General features: G+C 37.2%; 1 protein-coding gene across 5 annotated transcripts in view; it reads right to left on the bottom strand.

The window, feature by feature from the left end:
- USP34 (ubiquitin specific peptidase 34) overlaps positions 1–22,353 on the bottom strand; it is a 283,346-nt gene that overhangs the window by 123,749 nt on the left and 137,244 nt on the right. For 4 of the 5 annotated variants that reach the window (XM_034953216.3, XM_034953217.3, XM_063594927.1 and 1 more), the window contains 8 exons: positions 19,971–20,066; positions 13,981–14,063; positions 7,804–7,958; positions 6,290–6,403; positions 3,501–3,600; positions 3,211–3,370; positions 403–529; positions 159–306 (listed from right to left, as the gene is read on the bottom strand). In XM_034953216.3, the coding sequence (XP_034809107.1) occupies positions 159–306; positions 403–529; positions 3,211–3,370; positions 3,501–3,600; positions 6,290–6,403; positions 7,804–7,958; positions 13,981–14,063; positions 19,971–20,066 (983 nt within the window). The remainder of the gene's footprint in view (positions 1–158; positions 307–402; positions 530–3,210; positions 3,371–3,500; positions 3,601–6,289; positions 6,404–7,803; positions 7,959–13,980; positions 14,064–19,970; positions 20,067–22,353) is intronic. The other variant, XM_055108352.2, reaches the window with a different exon arrangement.

Genomic DNA, 22,353 nt, shown 5'->3' with positions numbered 1-22,353 from the left:
AACCAAGACAGTTGCTATATGATATAACCAAGAAAGAAAAGAAAAGGAGAAGAAAAGAAAAGGAAAGGAGAAAAGAGAAAGAAAAAGAAAAAAAAAGAGAAAGAGAAAAAGAAAGAAAGAGAGAAAGAGAAAGAGAAAATTTGAATTGAAAGGCTTACCAGGAAACTCTCCTTTTCGGTTGCTTTGACCAAACTCCTGAAGCTGAGCTTGTTGATTTATTTGTTCTTTCTGTAAATTTTCATACCAATGAGTTACTTCAGCCCTAAGATCTGCTACCTGGTCACTAGGATACATTTCAATAGTCATCTGAAATATGAGATGCAACCAATTTAAAAATACAAAAAGAACAGATATTTGACCTGGGAAATGTTATCAACTTCGAAATTAAAACTATGTAAGTACCTTGTCAGGAAGTCCAGCTGGCTGGCATACAACCCTTAGCGGCAGAGACTGTTTGTCACTCAGTGCTTTCAAATGACTACTAATACCAGTGCCTTCAATTTGCCACTGTCTCAGATGATATGCAAACCTAAAACATGACACAAACAACACATAGAAAGGATACCATTTTAAACCATTTTAATGTTACGCAAATTTTTATCATCTTACAGACTGGAAAAGTCCAAAAGAAGTTCTAAGTTCATTCCAATGTATTCTACAGCAACAAATTTAAGTTCAGATTCATCATACTGAATCAAACATAACTGCATAATAACAGCTAAGAGCTCCTAACAAAATAGTCACCACAAGAAATTACTGAGGAAAAAAAAAATCTCCTTAAGGCCAGTTTTTTTTTTTTAATAAAGAGAGTAGAAATATTAATAGGAGAGATAGGAGGAATTAAAAAAAAAAAAAAAACTAATCCAGCAAATGAAATAGCAAGCTGTGATTCCTGCATTCAGAAGGAAAAAAGATATTAAGAAAAAATTTTCAGGGACAGAAACATTCTGGTAAATATATACTAACCAGCCTAATAGAATTTGAGAGTCAATTCATGGTTGTTAAAATTATAAAGTGAATTACTAAGACTTGTATTTCAAAGGAAACAGGCACCTAGCATGATAATCACTAAACACGTGTCAATTTTCTAATTTTCAGATGTGGAAGACAGGATCTAAGGTACCTGAGTTTAAAAAAAAAAAAAAAAAAGTCTAAAACTAATCAGCAAATTTGGAATAGAAGGATAAAAAGTGAGGGAATGAATGAACTTGTCTAATTTCCACATGATCCGATGTATGAGCAAAAGAGTAACCTTAAAACAATGTTTCCTGTTACATATTCAAGACCAGAGTTTCTCCACAGTGGCACTACTGACATTTTAAGCCCAATTAATAATTTGTTGTTATCAGAAGGCAGAAGAATAGGGGTGAAGGAGGCTGTATCTCATGCTCTGATATTCAGCAGCATCTCACCAGATACCAATAACATGCTCCCTTGCTGTGATAATCAGAAGTGTCTCCAGGGATTACGTACTATGACTTGGGAAACAAAAACACTTCTGGCTGAGAACCACTGTTTAAGATTATAACTTTATCTCTTTTTAAAAAGTAAACAAATTAAGACATTATTGTTTATTCCCTTAATACACAGAACACAAAGAACAATTATATTTTCAATCTACAGATGTTAGGCAATTTTCAATTAATAATAGCACTAAGCACATCAAGAACAAAATTTTGCATGAAAAATACCTAAGTAAATTTTTTTTAAACTACTGCTTCGTTTTGTGACTCTTCAATTTTATCCATATCCTAGTTATTGTACTAGTAACAAAAAATTTTTATATAAACTATTTAACATCAACATTAACTTTTAGCATAAAACATGAACAAATAAAAAGATATCAAGGACATAACAATTTTTTTTTTCACAACAGAAAAAAATTTGTACATCTGAGAAGGAATTTTTGGACTTAAATTCATTAAATTTATAAAACCACCACTGAATGCTCAAAAAACAAATACATTTTTAAAGACTTAAAATAAGCACTTATTTTAGACATTGGTAATGCTGTGCAAGGACTAAGGGTGTGAATCAACAGGACCTTGTTGGTTTGTTGAAGATCCCACAGCACAGAAAAAATTTTAGAAGTATGGGTATCATTAACAGTATCTCCACGAGGAAGACAGCAATTATAGCAGACTTTCATTTTCTACATCACAGTGTAATATCTGAATTTTATAATACGTATTAATTAATTTGAATAAGTTACACCACCACATTTGCTCTTTTTAAAATTTTATTTTTTTAAGTGGTTAAAGTTATAAGGCAGTAAGAAGTTTCTGTGTAAAAAAATGAGTTCCTTTCCACATTCATTAAAAACACAAGGAATTCTTTAAGCAGAATTTCCATGAATTGCAATCTTAAAGAATTTTGTAATGTCCAAATGTTTCAAATCATGGAAGCATGTTATTTATAAGGAATGTATAAAATATCTTTACTATGCCATCTTTCTTGATATTTTAAAAATGTCAATAAATATCACTTGTATCACTTCAATATCAAACTAAGATCTGAAGTTGAAAAAAGTTACTAACTTTAACAATTTTTTTCAACACAGTTCTTAGTACTTTTACATTTGCTCATAATTTTTAACAAATAGAATTTCTTAAAACTATCTACTCACCTTTCATTTCAGTCGATATATTCATAAATATTAATTTGCTTTATTTCTGTATTACACAGGTTATGTCTAAATTAATTATACAGATATTCATTAACAGAATTTTTTGGTCATGTTTCCATGGTAAATGGAAATTCAAAATTAAAATACTGTCTCCTAGTCCAGGAAGAAAAAAAAAACAGCAAATGAAACATATGACTCAACTTGATTCAACTATGAGATTATTTGATGTTCTTGGTAAGAGTTTTAGAGAAACTTTTTTTAGTAGTGGTGTTCTGCCTTTTTAATCAAAGTCAATACTTTATCTTAGAGATGGAATTCTGTCTAACAATTCTTATTCATGCATATCTGCTCAAACTCTATTATTAAAGGTGTGCAATATTTATCAGGAACCCGTATTGCCTATTCCAAGGCAAAATGGTATATATTCTTAATAAAAATTACTTATGTTACTGATCCTTCACTTTGGTGAATTATGCTTTCTACTTGACCCCAACAAAAACTTTAGATTCACTTTAAGAATATTTCTGGATATGTCAGGAATAAAAATGAAATTCATTCTAACAGTGTGATATTTTAAAAATTACCTTCTCCTAAACGCTTCCAGATGTGTCTTCAGCATAAGGAGTCCTCTTTCTATAACCATGAGACTTGAGTGTGATTCCTGTTCAAGACTGCTAGAAGCTATCATAAGACTCTCCATGCACTTACTAATAAATTCTTGCTCCTTCTCCAAACCTGTTTTACCTGAAAGCCAAATGTTTAGACACATATATTAGCCTTATATTCTTGTTTAGCTATATCAAAGAAAAATTTTAGTTTCACAAAACACCCTCACATAGAAATTACCTATCAGACAATGTTTCAAATCACTTACCATTAATATAATAGGAGTTAATATACTGGATAGCTGCTCGACTGACATCACCAGATTGTGCTCTTAAAGCAATGCCCCAAAATTGGTCCATACCACACAGCTAAGAAAGAAAAATATGGTATCTCTAAATTTTGTTTGTCAAACTATGTAACTCATTAAGACTGAAGTATCAAAAGTAAAAATCATAGGCAACTCCTATTATTCAGCTATTAAATAATAAAAATAAATGATTTAAAAATTTCCTCAATTGACGAAATACACCTGTACTAATTCTAAAAAATATTTATACAGCAGATAACAATATATACATGTTTAACTCACAAGTTGTGACTACATAGTAGGGAAATTCTAGTCCTGAAAAACATCCTATGAAGGAATAAAACCAACACAATAACGAGTACAATGCTTCAATGAATCCATCCAACCTAAACTGAGAAAACCACTGCTTTCTTGTATTCACAGAAAATTAACAAGATATGCTAACTCAAGTTCTCACTCAATTTTTTTTTTTTTTTTTTTTTTTTTTTGAGAACAGAGTCTCACTCACTTGCCCAGGCTGGAGTGCAGTGGCGCAATCTTGGCTCACTGCAACCTCTGCCTCCCAGGTTTCCAGGGATTCTCATGCCTTAGCCTCCTAAGTAGCTGGGATTATAGGCATGCGCCACAACATCTGGCTAATTTTTTTGTATTTTAGTAGAGACAGGGTTTCACCATGTTGGCCAGGCTGGTCTCGAACTCCCGACCTCAGCTGATCCACCCGCCTCAGCCTCCCAAAGAGGTGGAATTACAGGTGTGAGCCACTGCGTCCAGCCTCATTCAAATTTATGATGTCAACCATGAGATGACAAAAAAAAATGTTTTCACTAAAAACTACAGAAAAAGTGGCGAGTGGAAGCTTCCAAAAAGTTGGGCAGAGTAAAGAAAGATTTCCTTCTAAATTGGCAGCTGAACAACTTTAGTGTTAATGTCACCTACTTTAAAAAGGTAAACTTATTTCATAATAGAGCACGACTACTTCAGTTGTCTGAAATTACCAAATTGAAAATTATCATAGTGGGCCAGGCGCAGTGGCTCACGCCTCTAATTGCAGCACTTTGGGAGGCTGAGGCAGGCAGACTGCCTGAGCTCAGGAGTTCGAGACCAGTCTGGCCAACACGGTGAAACCCTGTCTCTACTTAAAAAAAAAAAAAAAAATTAGCCAGGCAGGCATGCGCCTATAATCCCAGCTACTCGGGAGGTTGAAGCAAGAGAATTGGTTGAACCTGGGAGGCGGAGGTTGCAGTGAGCCAAGATTGTGCCACTGCACTCCAGCAGTTATCAGAGTGATACTGAAGCAAGGGTTAGGACTAAAAAAACTGAAAAAACCTATTCAGACAAGAAAAGAAGGCAGTAAGAAAATAAAATAAAAGCATTTTAGATACAATTAAAATTATTCTGGCCAGCCGTGGTGGCTCGTACCTATAATCCCAGCACTTTGGGAGGCCAAGGCGGGTGGAAAACTTGAGGTCAAGAGTTCGAGACTAGTCTGGCCAACGTGGTGAAAACCCAACTCTACTAAAAATACAAAAATTAGCTGGGCGTGGTGGTGCATGCCTGTTGTCCCAGCTACTCAAGAGGCTGAGGCATGAGAATCGCTTGAACCTGGGAGGTGGAGGTTGCAGTGAGCTGAGACTGTGCCACTGCACTCCAGCCTGGGCGACAGAGCCAGACACCATCTCAAAAAAAAATAATCATAATTGCCTGGTGCAGTGGCTCATGCTTGTAATCCCAGCACTTCGGGAGGCCAAGGCGGGTGGATCACCTGACGTCAGGAGCTCGAGACCAGCCCCGCCAACATGGTGAAACCCCACCTATACTAAAAATACAAAAATTAGTCAGGCATGGTGGTGCACCCCTGTAATCCCAGATACTTCGGGAAGCTGAGGCATGAGAATTGCTAGAACCCGGGAGGTGGCGGTTGCAGTGAGCTGAGATCACACCACTGCACTCTGGCCTGGGTGACAGAGCCAGACTCCATCTCGAAAAATAATAATAATAAAAATTTTTAAAAATAATTCTTTTTCCTTTTTAAAAAAATTTCCCCAAACTTGCTAAGAGATACAAGTATTCTTTTTTCTTCAGATGGAGTCTTGCTTTGTTGCCCAGGCTGAACCAAGTGGCATAAAAATCATATCTGAGACAAATCAATCTTTTATTTGAAGTAAAATATTTGGCTGTATTATCTAGGAATGTCTAGGAGACTCAAAGAACATTGACATGGCCACTTCTTTATAAATCAAGAAACATGTAATAGATTTTTCATTAAGCACACCCAATGTTATCTTTCGTACTGAAAAATAAATTTGCTTCATAAAACTTTTGAAACCAGAGAACAGAATTGGGCTGAGCACGTTGGCTCATGCCTGTAATCCCAGCACTTTGGGAGGCCAAGGCAGGCAGATCACTTAAGGTCAGGAGTGGAAGACCAGCCTGAGTAACATGGTAAAACCCTGTCTCTACCAAAAATACAAAAATTAGCCAGGCATGGTGGCAAATGTCTGTAATCCCAGCTACTTCGGGGGCTGAGGCTAGAGAATCTCTTGAATCTGGGAGGTGGAGGTTGCAGTGAGCTGAGATCACACCACTGCACTACAGCCTGAGCAACAGAGATAGACTCCATCTCAAAACAAACCCAACTGCACTGCACAGGTAGTAAATTCTATGCTTTGTAGAAAAATAATTTGGAAACCGAATTTGATAATCTAATTTGAGGAATAAAGTTGCCTAATAAAGTAAGTCTAAATCCATACCTCAGAATTTGAACAACCATCATAGGCACTGGTAGCCAATCGAGCCAAGTTACAGAGATGCTGAAACAGGTTTAAGCCAGTCATGCTAATTGTTTCAGGTTTTAGCTGGGGCATCTTTGGAAGGGTAGGGGGAAACACAAAGCTAATTTAGTGTGGTAATTCACAGATTTTATTAAATTTAAATAAACTTTACTGAAAACATTGTAGAAGGAAACAGATCAGTTTGAATTTTTAGTGATAATTTTAAAAAATAAAAATATATAATAATTTGGCTGGGCACGGTGGCTCAGTACTTTGGAAAGCCAAGGCAGGCAGATCGCTTGAGCTCAGGAGTTTTGAGACCAGCCTGGGCAACATGGCGAAATCTCATCTCTACGAAAACTACAAAAATCAGCCGGACATGGTGGTGTGTGGCTGTAGTCCCAACTACTCGGGAGGCTGTAGTGGGAGAATTGCTTGAGCCTGGGAGGTCAAGGCTACAGTGAGACGTGATCACACTACTGCACTCCAGCCTTGGAGACAGAGCAAGCCCATCTCAAAAAAAATAAAATGAAAATATATATGTGATTTAATGAACATTTTATTCAGGTAATAACTGAAATGTGTCTGATACAGGCTTCAATTTTGAAGATGTACATAGACCCAAATCAGAGGACATAAATAAAGACAACTATCATGCATTGTATACCTATACTAAACAAACTTATGAGAGGTATAGCTACAAGTACAGTTTTTGTTAAAGTCAGAGGTCGAAATTTAAGATGGCAAAAGTTATATTTGTAGCTCTGTCTTGGGTCTATTAAGTGATTTAGTTTATACACACTAAAACTCATTCATACATATACTCAGTTCCAACATGGAGATAACGTCACACTTTGCAGAGAGACTTCATAATCTCAAAAATAAGCATAAAAAAGTCTTACTGCATTATTTTCAATGAGTTTCAAAATTCAATTGGGAATAGTTCATTCAGAAAAATGTCACCTGAACTGTGGCATGTGGTAAAGAAGAAGAAAAATTGGAACATCTTTACGATAATGACAACACTTCTTAATATGCCTTCCCACAATCTACACATCTGGAGAATGGCTTATCTTTGCCCAAAAGACTGACTGCAATGACAGTTATTTAAATCATGAAGAGTCACAGAAAACAGTTCTCACACTTGTGGGTGTGGGCACCACCCCTGAAAATTGGACTACAATATTACTGATGATTTCAAAAAAACAAACACTAAGAAAATTAGTGCTGCCTTCAAAGGTTATTGTAATTGTTGAATTATTGTAGCTAATAGAACATTTTTATAAATATAAACTATTAATTTAGAGGTAAACAGTGTAAACAACAAAATTAGAGCACAATCTGACCAAAAATTATATTAGGACTGCTAAAATTCATTACATTTGGCTACTTAAAAAAACTGTCAAAAAAAAAAGGCATTACAGAATTCGTATTTCAAGAGATGAAAAAGGGAACATGGAAAAATAATAACAAACTGTGAGAAATGTAATTACCTTCTCCAGGAAAAGATGTTTGTAGGTTTCCATACCCATAGCATGTTGATCTTTACTTCGAACTTGATTTAAAAACCAATGGAGTGCATCATCATAACATTCAGAATCTTCTACTAAACAATGCCATAAGATGTCAACTTGCTCTAAACTTAACCCTAGATAAAAATTATAAATTTTATACTTTATTAACTACATACAAAAAAATTAAACTTCTCTTAGGCATGTGTATGTACAGTAAGTCCTCACTTAACACAGATAGGTTCTTGGAAATTGCAATTTTAATTGAAATGATGCATAATGAAACTAACTTTACCATATGTTAATTGATATAAAGAAGAGTTATGTTGCTACAGCATATTTATGATTAAAAAAAAAAAAAAAGAATCACAGCAGCCGGGTGAAGTGGCTCCCATCTGTAATCCTAGCACTTTGGGAGGCCGAGGTGGGTGGACTGCCTGAGCTTGGGAGATCCAGACCAGCCTGGCCAACATGGTGAAACGCTGCCTCTATTAAAATACAAAAAATTAGCTGGGCATGGTGGCGTGTGCCTGTAATCTCAGTTACTCAGGAGGCTGAGACAGGAGAATTGCCTGAACCTGGGAGGTGAAGGTTGCAGTGATACAAGATCGGCCACTGCACTCCAGCCTGGGCAACAGCACGAGATTCCATCTTAAAAAAACCAAAAAGAATTCACTAAACTTTCTTATTTAGAAGTTAACACTTTGAATATTAAACACTGGAATAAATGTGAGCTATATATACATTTAAGAAAGATTAATACAAACCACTAAGATAGTTATCCAGTTTTTGGCGAATCGGTGGTGGAAGATGAAATCAAGGACTAAATGGTTACAAATTAAACACAGTAAGGAGCACTTCCTACCACCAGACAGTTCAAACACAAACAATAACAAATTTAGTGGGCTCGCTTTTGTACCACATCATTTATGGCTATGCATTTCTATGAATATGATAGAGCTTACAAATTTCTATGTTACAATTTGTATTCATTCATTTGCTCATTTTCCAACTCGCTTATTCCAGTTCAGGGTTGTGGGTGGCCAAATCGTATCCCAGCATCTCAGGGACTAGTATCTTAAGGACAGGGCAGTAACTAACCTTGACCAGGAAGCCATTCCATTGCAGATTGCCCTCATACACACACCCATACTCATTCAGATTGGGATCATTTAGACATGCCAATGAATCCACAGTGCACGTCTTTGGGATGTGGGAGGAAACCAGGGTACCCAGAGAAAACCCATGCAGACATGGGGAGAATGTGTAAATTCTGCACAGGCAGTGGCCCGGGCCAGGAATCAGTTTTTTTCCTCATTAATGTTAAAACATTATTTGATGACCTACTGTAGTTTATTTATATAAAAGTGTATAAAAGATTTACTATCTCATCCAGGCGCAGTGGCTTACACATGTAATCCAGTACTTTGGGAGGCTGAGGTGGGAGAATCACTTGTGGCCATGAGTTTGAGACCGGTCTGGGCAATATAGGAAGACATTGTCTTTACAAAAAATTAAAAAACAAAAATTTGTAGGCTGGGCGTGGTGGCTCATGCCTGTAATCCCAGCCCTTCCGGAGGACGAGGTGGGTGGATCACCAAAGGTCAGGAGTTCAGAACCAGCCTAGTCAACATGGTGAAACCCCGTCTCTACTAAAAATACAAAAATTAGCCAGGCGTGGTGGTGGGTGCCTGTAATCCCAGCTACTCGGGAGGATAAGGCACGAGAATCGCTGGAACCCGGGAGGTGGAGGTTGCAGTGAGCTGAGGCCTCACCACTGCACTCCAGCCTGTGCGACAAGAGCAAGACTCCGTGTCAAAAACAAACAAAAAAGTAGCTGGGCAGGGTGACACGCACCTTTAGTCCTAGCTACTTGGGAGGCTGAGGTGGGAAGGCTCTTCGAGCCCAGGAGTTCAAGGCTGCCCTGAACTATGATCATGCACTTCAGCCTGGATGACAGAGCGAGACTGTCTCTTTAAAAAAAAAAAAAAAAAAAAATGGCCAGGCACAGTGGCTCACGCCTGTAATCGCAGCACTTTGGGAGGCTGAGGCGGGCAGATCACGAGGTCAGGAGATCAAGACCATCCTGGCCAACATGGTGAAACCCTGTCTCTACTAAAAATACAAAAATTAGCTGGGTGTGGTGGCACATGCCTGTAGTCCCAGCTGCTCGGGAGGCTGAGGCAAGAGAATTGCTTGAACCTGGGAGGCGGAGGTTGCAGTGAGCCAAGATTTGCGCCACTGCTCTCCAGTCTGGTGACAGAGTAAGACTCCGTCTCAAAACAAAACAAAACAAAACTATCTCAATAAGTATTTCTTATGTCATCCTATTTGTAAAATTTAAAATCATATTCATACAACATTTTGGCCCTAAATGAATGTACCAGAAACACCAATATAGCCAGAAACACAAAGGAGATATCTTACAGCCTTTTACAAGTATTTAATACGAATTTTCACATAATTTATGTTTTTAAAATGTAGTTTAAGATAACCCATATGTAAATCACCTAAAAATACACAACTTATGAAGTATTCTCAAAGAACCCATTTAGGAAGAAAATTCTTCTCCCTAAAATAGGAGCACATCCGTGTAATAGTAAAAATGATTGGGGGAGGTAATCCTAAAAATTGAGGAATCAGTGGTTAAGGTTTGAGTATTATAAATAGAGTGTATACCATGTTCAACGGTCATTCTCTGTATATAGGAGATAAATAAGTAAGCATTATTTTTGTAAAATATGAAAAAAGGAGGCCGGGCACGGTGGCTCACACCTGTAATCCCAGCACTTTGGGAGGCTGAGGTGGGTGGATCACCTGAGGTTGGGAGTTCGAGACCAGCCTGACCAACATGAAGAAACCCCATCTCTACTAAAAATACAAAAAATTAGCTAGGCGTGGTGGCGCATGCCTATAATACCAGCTACTCGGGAGGCTGAGGCAGGAGAATCGCTTGAACCAGGGAGGTGGAGGTTGCGGTGAGCCAAGATCACGCCAATGTACTCCAGCCTGTGTGACAAGAGCAAGACTCCGTCTCAAAACAAAACAAAGAAAAAGAAAAAAAGAAAAAAGGACCCTTATGATGAAGAAAGCAAAAGGAAACTGCCTAAAACAGACAACAGCAACATATCAGAGGACATAATCAGCTAGGGAGTCAGGCTAATGAGAGAAAATCTGTACTGTACCCAATTATTATTAAAGGATGCCCAAGTGTGGCAGAAGACAGATGAACTATTCAGAACAAAAGGGAAGGCATTATAGGCAATCACAAGTATGAGTATGAAAAAAATTAGACAGTCCAAAAGGTTAGAACAAAACATCCCAGGGATTTCTGAAGTACATTTTAAGAGGTTCCAAACCCTGGGGTGGTGCCCTAGAACCAGAAGGGGCATGATGGTATGGTACCATCAAAAGAAATTTCTTTTATTGGGAAAAGTAGATGAAATGACAAAATACAGAAAAATTCCTCAGAAATATTCGCCCTAGTAGCAGTATCAGTCTAAAGAGTTTTATCAGAAAAAAGTTATCCTATCAGTTTCTCACTGAAACAGTTAATGTGTAGATTATTTGTTCTGAGAACTTGTGCCCATAGAAGCAAATATAAATAAACCCAAAACAATTTTAGTATATATCAGAACTTAGACACATTAATTAAGGAGAACAAGATAAAGAGTATCCAGGTTAATTATAGTCAACTAAATAAAAAAACAGAAGTATATCCATAATTGGCTGAATCACCAATCCACATTCAATGGGCAACTTAAACACTTTTGTTACTTTTTAAAAGACTATAGTTATTGTCATATTGAAAATCAGTATTAAAATATTGGATGTAATTACATATAACTTTGAAGTAACTTCGTTATGGGTAACAGGAACTGTGCCAATAAGAGAAGTACAACCAGCCATGCACAGTGGTCTGAGGCCTGTAATCCTAGCACTTTGGGAAGCTAAGGCAGGAGGATTGCTTGAGTCCATGAGTTTCAGACCAGGCTGGGCAACATAATGAGACTCTGTACAAATAATTTAAAAATTAGGCTGGGCGCAGCGGCTCACGCCTGTAATCCCACCACTTTGGGAGGCCGAGGCGGGTGGATCACGAGGTCAGGAGATCGAGACCATCCTGGCTAACACGGTGAAACCCCGTCTCTACTAAAAATACAAAAAAAAGTTAGCTGGGTGTGGTGGCGGGCGCCTATAGTCCCAGCTACTTGGGAGGCTGAGGCAAGAGAATGGCGTGAACCCGGGAGGCGGAGCTTGCAGGGAGCCGAGATTGTGCCACTGCACTCCAGCCTGGGCAACAGAGCAAGACTCCGCCTCAAAAAAAAAAAAAAAATTAGCCAGGTATGGTGATGTGCACCTATGGTCCCAGCTACTCTGGAGACTGAGGTGGGAGGATCACTTGGAGGGCAGGTGAAGTGGGGGGGGAGAGCAGCCATGATGTGGGAGAAGTGAAGTTTTAGATTTGATACTATCTGGACAGTAGCTATTGTCTATTGTAAATTCACAGAGAATCTATACTGTGTGTAATAAATATGAAACTTAAATGTTCATAGTATCTATGTTGACTATGTGTTTTAGTTTGACTTCTCCCTATAGATTGGTTTTGCTGTATTTTACTTATTTCTTGAATGTTATCAGTCATAATGGGTCAATAAATGACGTAATAACACGAAAGAGAAATTTCCTACCAAAATCAGGTCGCTTATTTTTGAAATCTGTTATCCCAGTGTTGGTGGCATTTGTTACAAATAGTTTGAAAAGAAAAAAGAAACAGACTTTAAATAATAAGATAAACACAGTATATCTCAAGCATAGGTGTGGACTTGAAAAGAGTCATGACGACTCCTAGCAAGACACCCATCAGGCTGACAATATATTAACCACAGTTAAAGAGACAATGTCCTTCCAAAAAATAAGGTTTGACATTGACACACAGAAAAAGAAGAATGTAGAGAGTAAAGGATGACAGTCAGTATATGAAGGAAAAAGGAGCTTTGGCTAACAGAAATCAAGCTCGTTCCTCTCTTATGAGACCATCTATAACCACATGGATTTGGATATGGTACACAACCTGAATATAACAGACCCAGCTCTACTTTTAAAAAATTAACTGTTAACGAAACTGAGTTTAAAGTCAAACTAAATAAAACTGGGGCCTCTAAATGTCTCCATCACCCATAAAGCCAAATAATTTTCAAAAGATTAGCCCTGATAATAATACATAAATAATACCTATCTCCAACCAAAGGGAAAGCAAGATTCTACAAGCAAAAATAATAAAAGATGCAGTCAGCCAGGTGCAGTGACTCACGCTGGTAATCCTAGCACTTTGGGAGGCCGAGGCAGGAAGACTGTTTGGGCCCATGAGTTTGAGACCAGCCTGGGCAACACAGGGAAACCCTATCTCTATGAAAATTTTAAAAAAATTAGCTGGCTATGGTGGTGCGTAGTCCCACGTTACTGAGGAGGCTAAGGTGGGATGACTGCTTGAGCCGGGGAGGTCAACAGCTGCAATGAGCTGTGATCACATCACTGAACTCCAGCCTGGGAGACAGTGTGAGACCATGTCTCAAAAAAGAAAGAGAAAAGGTCTTATAGAACTAAAAAAAATTTTTTAATTTATTTAAAGTGCAAACAATCTCAATTACTTTAATAAATTATCTAAATGTTGGTATAATTTATAAATGTATTAATAATAATCACTGCAGCAGCCATGAAAAAAGAATGAAATCATGTCCTTTGCAGCAACATAAATGGAACTGAAGGCCATTATTCTAAGTGAACTAACTCAGAAACAGAAAACCAAATACCGTACATTCTTGCTTGTAAGCAGGAGCTAAACAATGGGTACACATGGACATACAGATGAAACTAATAGACACTGAAGTCTCCAAAAGGGGATATGGCAGGAATAGGATAAGGGTTGAAAAATAAACTATCGGGTACAATGTTCACTATTTGAGTAATGGGTACACAAGAAGCCCAATCCCTACCAGTACGCAATATATACCCCTGTAACAAACATACATGTGCCCACTGACTCTAAAATTAAATTAAACTAAAAAAAAAAAAACTGCAGAAATCAGAAGCGAGAGTAAATTTAGTTCTTCCAATAGTCAAAACAGATTTTTAAAAAGTACTGATTAAAAAACTTACTGAAATGATCAGGTGATCCCAGAGTTGAAAATACACAAGTCAAGAATTGAAGACGAACTTGAACTTCAGCACTATGGCTGTACCTATAATTTAAAAGTCATTAAAATAATTAAATATCCTATTTCTTAATTACTTTTAAAAATTTAGTGGTCCTATGCATAACTTCTACCAAAAATTGTTTTAATAATTCTTAATTATTTTAACTAAGTATCTTTGGTTACACGAAAGAAGTTCATAAAGGCAAAACAAAAAAATTTATACTATTTAATAAATTACACAAATCACAAAACTACAACAAAGTTTACTTTTAAATTACATAAGAAAGCACACAAAAATTCAACAGTGAAGCAGAGGAAGTATGTCATTTTAAAAGTATGTAACACACACATAAGTTAGAATAGGCAACAAGTAAAAAACACCATCTCTATCTAAAAAGTACATACTTCATATCATGGTCCCTTTAGTGATAATATATTCTGTACCCAAGAAACACTAATAAAATAATATTTCCATAAATCTAGTTCATGAAAAGTAGAGCTGATACAAAATTTGTATTTTTGAATGTTATTTCCAATCTAAATAATTATAATTCACATGCATAAAATTTGATGCTTAATAAAAAAGTTGCTTTTGAAACTTTTAAAGAAGCAACTTTTAGTGAGGTAGGGTAGCAGATGAGTCTGAATAGATCAACAAGAGATAGACTGTGGTCGGCCCCAAAGTCAGAAAGAAGAGATGGAAAAGGAAGTCAGGGAAGAGTGCTGGTGAGTGGGGGTGAGGGGACCATGTTTGGGGTGGAGGTAATCATCAGGTTTGCTTTTTTAAAAATTTGTGTGTTTGGCCTGGAAGGGGGGCAGAGTCTCACTCTGTTGTCTAGGCTGGAGTGCAGTGACAGAATCACCGCTCACTGCAACCTCTGCCTTCCAGGTTCAAGTGATTCTCGTGCCTTAGCCTCTGGAGTAGCTGGGATTACAAGCTAATCCCAGCTAGGCGTGCGCCACCACACCCGGCTAATTTTTGTTATTTTTATTATAGTAGAGACGGGGTTTCACCATGTTGGCCAGGCTGTCTCAAACTCCTGACCTCAAGTGATCTGCCTGCCTTGGCCTCGCAAAGTGCTGGGATTACAGGTGTCAGCATGCCCGGCCCAGGTTTGCATTTTAAAAGGATTCCTTTCCTTTGGCAACCCCAGTGAACTGCATATTTAACTGTGTCTATAATATCACATTCTAGTTCAAGTACTTGAGCACTCAATGAAACTAAGTCAATAATAAGCTATTATTGCTGTTTTACAGATCAAAAGGCAGACTGTGGATCAACTGCCCAAACTGCTCTGCCAACATAAAACAGTGGCTGGTCTATGCTCTGATCTATAACCTAGCATGCAGAAGGTCAACGGGCATTTTTTTTTTTTGCCGAAACGGAGTTTCACACTCGCCCAGGTTGGAGTGCGGTAGCGTGATCTCAGCTCACTGCAACCTCCGCCTCCTGGGTTCAAGCGATTCTCCTGCCTCAGCCTCCCGAGGAGCTGGGATTACAGGTGCATGCCTCCACACCCAGCTGATTTTTTTTTTTCTTTTTAGTAGAAATATGGTGTCACCACATTAGCCAGCTGGTCTCCAACTCCTGACCTCAAGTGACCCACCCACCTTGGCCTCCCAAAGTGCTGGGATTTCAGGCATGAGCCACTGTGCACAGCCTGGGCATCTTAATTCAATGTCCTGTAATCCACAAGTAAGAGCAAAATTTTAACAGCATCCCAAAATTAGCTTCCCAAAATCGCACTAAATTCATTACTGAAGTTTTAAAGCTTAAGTTTTCTGAAGATTGAGTTCATTGGACATGCCTTTGCTGCTCTTTAGGGTCTCTTATTAATGCTGGCAAAGAAAAGATTAACTTTTGCCTCATTAATGCTGCACTGACCTTTGTGAAAGTGAAAATACATATGACGAGATGTAGGGGAGAGGAAATCTGATAAGCAACTCTCAGACTATAAGGCAACCCAGATAAAATTCAAGAACAGCTAGCTCTTAAGGGCTTCTAGGCTTTTTAAGTTAAACAACAAGAGATTTTGTAGCAGAGGCCTTGAGTACAAATTCAAAAATGAGTCATATGACCCATCAGTTCTGCGGTTTTACGTTACTGTATCCTCTTGCCTTGTCTACGGGACATCAATCAAACATAAAAGGAGAATAAAGTCTTGCCCTTTACTAAGTGCCTTTACATCTGAAATAATTCTTCCCCTATACTTACATCTCGGAATAAGGGACTCATAACCCTGAAGGCATGGGTCTAGTCCCTTTGTACTCCCACAGTATAGCCCCTGATGCTGCACTTCAAAGATCTCTGTGGGCTCCATCAGGGTCCTATGGGCTGCTGAAACCACCAGTGAGAAAAATTCCTTGGGATGTCAGACAAAGATGGTATCAATATTGACAAATTCTCATGGGCTTGTCCATGGCTTCTGACATCACAGGAAATACACAGGAAATATCTTCCCCGAAGATATGAAACTTTAGTAACAGATTACTGCCTTAAAAGAAAATCTCTTTGCAGCCTCCGCAGACAAGATTTTCTCTAGAGGGCACTGGATTCAAGAAACATGTAATATGTCCTTTTAAGAACATACTACAGGCGCAGTGGCTCATGCCTGTAATCCTAGCACTTTGGGAGGCGGAGGCGGAGGTGGGTGGATCGCCTGAGGTCAAGAGTTCCATACTACAGGCGCAGTGGCTCATGCTTGTAATACTAGCACTTTGGGAGGTGGAGGCGGAGGCGGGTGGATCGCCTGAGGTCAAGAGTTCGAGACCAGCCTGGCCAACATGGCGAAACCTTGTCTCTACTAAAAAGCGAAAATGAGCCGGGTGCAGTGACAGGCACCTGGAATCCCAGCTACTCGGGAGGCTGAGGCACGAGAATCACTTGAACCCAGGAGGTGGAGGTTACAGTGAGCTGAGATCACGACATTGCACTCCAGCCTGGGCAAAAGAGCAAAAACTCCGTCAAAAAAAAAAATAAAGTTAAAAAATATATATATAAAATCAAAAAACAAAAATTACAAAATGAAAAAATAAAAATATCATCTTTCATGCTACAAGAATCTTTTTCCCCCCTCGGTGAAAAATTTCAGAACTTTCCTATTTTAATCTCCACTGGAAAAAAAATACTGAAATAAGTATGCAGGAACAAAGAGTAGCAAATGTACACTTGTTTTACACCCTGAAGGAATAGGGAAATTATATCAAAATAGTCCAGACAACATCTCTCTGTTCTAAGAGTTTTATTCTCCTAGGATGGCAGCCAACAAGGCAGATTGAAAGGTTGGAAAGATTATTCTAGTATACCCTAAAAACACATAAAACACATCTCCAAGGAGCCCTACTCCTTTTTCACCACAGAAGCAATGCTTTGCTCACCTCTGATTCCACTAACAAAGTGAGTAACTTCACTGTTGTCAATGCAGTGAACAACTAAATCTCAGACCTATGTTCCTTTTTGATACTTAATGTTGGACTTTCTCTTTACGAGGATGATTCACTTTATGACTTCCATTTCCCTTTCACTATGCCTCTCAAGTCCTGCTCTTCAAGTCCACAGGCTTACAGCTGTGGTGGGAGCTCTTTTATAACCTAGTGTTTATTTCTTTGCTGACAAGTAATTAACTCCCCATCTCCTAATAAAAATGTGGGCCATGTGTGGTTTTATTTCTGCTCTTTGTTGATCCTATTATTTTTGTTTGTTTTGTTTCTGAGACGGAGTTTCACTCTTGTTGCCCAGGCTGAAGTGCAGTGGTGCGATCTCGGCTCACTGCAACCTCCACCTCCTGGGTTCAAGTGGTTCTCCTGCCTCAGCCGCCTGAGTAGCTGAGATTACAGGCATGCGCCACCACGCCTGACTTTTTTTTTTTTGTATTTTTAGTAAAGACGACGTTTCTCCATGTTGGTCAGGCTGGTCCGGAACTCCCAACCTCAGGTGATCTGCCTGCCTCGGCCTCCCAAAGTGTTGGGATTACAGCCATGAGCCACCATGCCTGGTGATCCTATGATTTTTATAGAGCATAAGCGTAATGTTTGGATTCAAGAGGCCACCATTATCGTCAAACTCTGCTTCAATAGGAAAAAAGAAGGATACTGACTTGGAATAACAGTTAGAATTTTAATATAATTTTAAAATAATACATCCTGTATAGAGGGAACTTTGTAAGCAAAGCTATGGAATACAGTAAATAGAAATACCCCAGAAATAATTTGATAAGCTTGTAGAATAAACTGTCAAAAAAAATTAAACTATAAAACTGGAAAGGTTGAATTTAGTTCATAGACAGCACAGAATACTAAGCTGAAGAGATTGGTATTTTATTTTTTATGCCATGAAGAATCTCTGGATGTGGTTAAGACACAGAATTCTTGTATATTTCATATGCCATATTATTTGTTTTAACCAGGTAACTACAATTTGTAGATAACCTATGTGCCAGGTACAATTCACTATATCATTTCATTAAATTCTTATAAACACTTATAAGGTAAATAATTGGAATTAGAGGGGTAAATAATTGAAATAATTAAAATAATAGATTAATAACCTAGAGCTAGGTCTGCATGATTCTCAAGCCCATGGGCTTCTCACCAGTACCATACTGCCTTCCTAATTTGACAGATAGAAAGAATGAACCAGCATATGGGAAGACTGAGGCAAGGAGACTAAACTAGAGGTAGTTATAAGGACAAAAGTAGTGTTTGTGGAAATGTCAACTTGTGAAAAGACATGGGGTATATTTTAACAAAAAGGTAGAGATTAATGGCAGTATAATGTAGCATTTACAAATACAAATTCTAGAACAGAAACAGACTGTCGGTACAGAAGCTCGCTCTATTCTTTGTGTGTGACGTTGGACAAGTTGTCATATCATATAGCTTCAGTATACTCATTTCTAAAGTAAGACGGTCTCAAATGGGTTGTTGTATATCTTAAAATAGTTGGTATCTGACACAATGGTAAATATCAACTAACACTGGCTTTTTTCTCATCGTCATCATTATTCATGTTTGGAAATAAGAGTACAAAAATGCCTCAAGTCTCAAGTTTTAGGCAAGTGGGAGGATAGCTGCACCCTAAAGGACACAGTAAAAATAAAATCTAGAGAAGTAACTGATTTGTGCAGGGAAATAAGTAAATTTATTTTTAGAAGTATGCATGCCTTAAAGGTCTGTGACTTTTCCGAACACTTCTACAGTCTGCTTAGTTTCCACCTTTGTGGAAGTTTTCTATGTGATTTTTTCAATCACAGTGTGACTCCTCCTCTTCTTCATTAATATGCCAGTAGTGGCATTGAACTGGTTTCCTCAACATGGACATCAGTCCATAACAATCAGCTCACCAGCAGAAATCTTCTGAATCTCCTATGCGTCTCCTTAAAGAAGCTTCAAATACAGCTATACCACCACCAATCCATTTCTACCAATTCTTGTCCCAAATCACTTGAATATATCCAGAGAATATTTTGATGTAATGAGAAAATATTAATGATATACCACCAGTTTTAAAACCTTCCACACGTCCTAAACTTTCTAATACTAGTATGCAATTATAATAAAATGTTTTAAATTAACTGTTAATTATTTTTGAGGTAAATATTTACAAATTTTAGAATCAATGCTCTAAACTGTTAAAACAAGCGTATCCATGGTTTCTGAAAAAATGTATTTACTTTTGATTCCTTAAAAACAGTTATCTTTGAACAAATCTCAATAGTGAAGGTTAACCAACCCCCAAAAGTGAGCCAGCTACATTTACCTAAGAATTTAAGAGTAACCTCCTAAGAATCTTTCAGCTTAAAAAGTTCTAGCAGCCTTTTCATAATTTTATACAAATAAAGTTTTCTGTTACAATTACTTATTATATGAAAAAAAAGTTAAAACACTGGAAAATCATCTTTCAAAGGAAAGACATCCACACAAATGTATTTAACCCAGTTGAGAGGTACTTACAGTGCATGTTTTTGTCTTCCTTCTCTCACAGTTTGAATGTAGTATACCAAATTATCAAAGAAAAGCTTCATCATGTTCAGTTCTTTTTCTGCCCACCTGGCCCAAATAAAAGAAAAAATAATTTTAAAGTGGGCAGGGTAAGAGAATAAATCTATGCTATGACAGTAAATATGCAAATCTAAAAAAAATCTTCAAATGTAAAATTTTAGTTACGAAAAATATACACGTTTTATTTATATTTGAATGGTGAAAAGATATAAAGCAATGTTCCTTCATTTTTATGAATTTAAAGTACCTTTTTAAGTTTTTAATCTCAAAATGCCTGTGAAAGTACTATTGTCAATGACTAATTTGAGTTAATATTAAAAGTAATATGATACCATTTCATATAAGAATATACTATGTGCTTTGCTCATTACTTAGCACAATATCTGGCATACAGAAGGCATACAATAAACTTACTGCATATATCTTTTGTCATTAATTTGCTTATATTTTTGAACAAAATTTTTTTTAAAAAATCAAAGAAATACCCAGCACTGAGTTCCAAAATAATGTAGAAATACTAAAATGAAAACACAAATAGTGGCATATACATTCAGAGATCCCAGGGTCCATAACTTCCATAATTAACATAATGTATTTCATATAACACCTATTAGCAATTTATCTGCTAAAATGTACAGATGTAGACGTATTAAAATTCTCTAAGTTCCATGTAATTTACATCGTGTTTCTGTTATAGCCATATTTTAAACAGAAGTTACTTTCACCTTGCTATTCACTAAATAAAGGTCAAGTGGTAGAAAGAAGACAGACTTTGGGTTTGAAGCCAGCTCCAATACACTTGCTACAACACAGCTTCAGGCAAGTAAGCTGTCTTCTGGAAGTCTGTTTGCTTGAAGGTTTATTAAAAGAATCAAGGGTAAGTTTCCAATTTTAAACTATGGGCCATTAGAACGAGTTTAAGAGATAATATGTACTAAATATTAAGTGCTGCTATACATACTAGACTCACAATAAATGATAGCTTTTGTTGTTACTGATGTCAAATAACCACAGGAGTTCTTTTAAGTGATGTAGTTTATGAGATTTAGGATACCAATCTCTTGTGGTAATGGAAACCCTGTGAATTTTCCTTAATTAAGCTTATTTACATTTAATTTAAGGAACAAGCTAAAAGAGTTTCAACTCAATATATTTAGGTTCGGGTACTTGATTAAGTAACTGAATATTCAGAGACTGCCCCTTCTATACAAGAAAGTTACTCCTTAATATGAACCACCTCCACTGACTATAATGACACCTGCTCGCCCGTGTTAGCACCAAATGACTGCCTTTACTGCATTAGAATTTTGAAATTCAGCCACTTAAAAATTATAGAAAGAGGCAATGAAAAATGGCTCACACTATTCTTGTTCTTCAGTGATGTTAAATGCTTTCCCTTACCCCTCCTTTTGGAAGCTGAAGGACCTTCCTTGCAAAAATAGAACCTTCACTGGATTCTTACTGTAGTATTAACCAAAGAAAGAGACTAAGATACTTCTAAATAATAATAAAGGTCCAGATTAAACATATTCCCTTTAAAAGAACAATAAGAAGCAAGGTATATGACTCAGAAGAATTAACTTCATCTAATCTGGAATTATAGTGCAGACTTCCAAGAACTGTAAAAGTGATACTCCATTGTGAAAGCAAACAAGTGTTCTTACCACCTAAGCTTAGAATTGAGAACTTGATCTCACAAATGAATCCTTCAACAAGTCGAATTTTCCCTAAAATTCAAATGTCTCCGAAATCTCTCCAAAAGCTTATTTAGAATAAAGCATACAACACATCTTCTTAATGTATTGTTTGTGGTAGACAACTTTCTCTAGACTTATTACCAAAACATGGGGTCAATTTCACATAAAAGTTCTACCTTTGGAAGAATTATTGTAACATTCATTAATCATAAGTTCTCCATAAATGGAGTACAAGTTGAATACCCCTTATCCAAAATGCTGGAGACCAGAAGTGTTTCAAATTTTTTCAGATTCCGTAATATTCGCAGAATGCATAGCAGTTGAACATAACTAATCCAAAAATCCAAATTCTAAAATGCTCCGATGAATATCTCCTTTGAGTGTCCTACTGATGCTCCAAAAATGTTGGATTATGGAGCATTTCAGATTTTAGATTTTTCAGATTAGGCATACTCAACCTGTAATAGGGTAGTGTCAAGATTACCCCAAACATGACATTAGGTCTACAGCCAATTCCTAGAAATGGGAAAAATTAAAGGCATGCCAGAGTTTACTTTAGTGTGGCTCTTCTTCAAAAGTACTCTGCTGTAGCTGCATACACTAAAAATCTCCCTAAAATTAGAGTATTAATTGCTAAA

This window comes from Pan paniscus, chromosome 12, assembly GCF_029289425.2.
Source record: "Pan paniscus chromosome 12, NHGRI_mPanPan1-v2.0_pri, whole genome shotgun sequence".
Classification (NCBI taxonomy): Eukaryota; Metazoa; Chordata; class Mammalia; order Primates; family Hominidae; genus Pan; species Pan paniscus.
The sequence above is the reverse complement of the archived record's forward strand: the minus strand, read 5'-3'. Positions and strand labels throughout refer to the sequence as shown.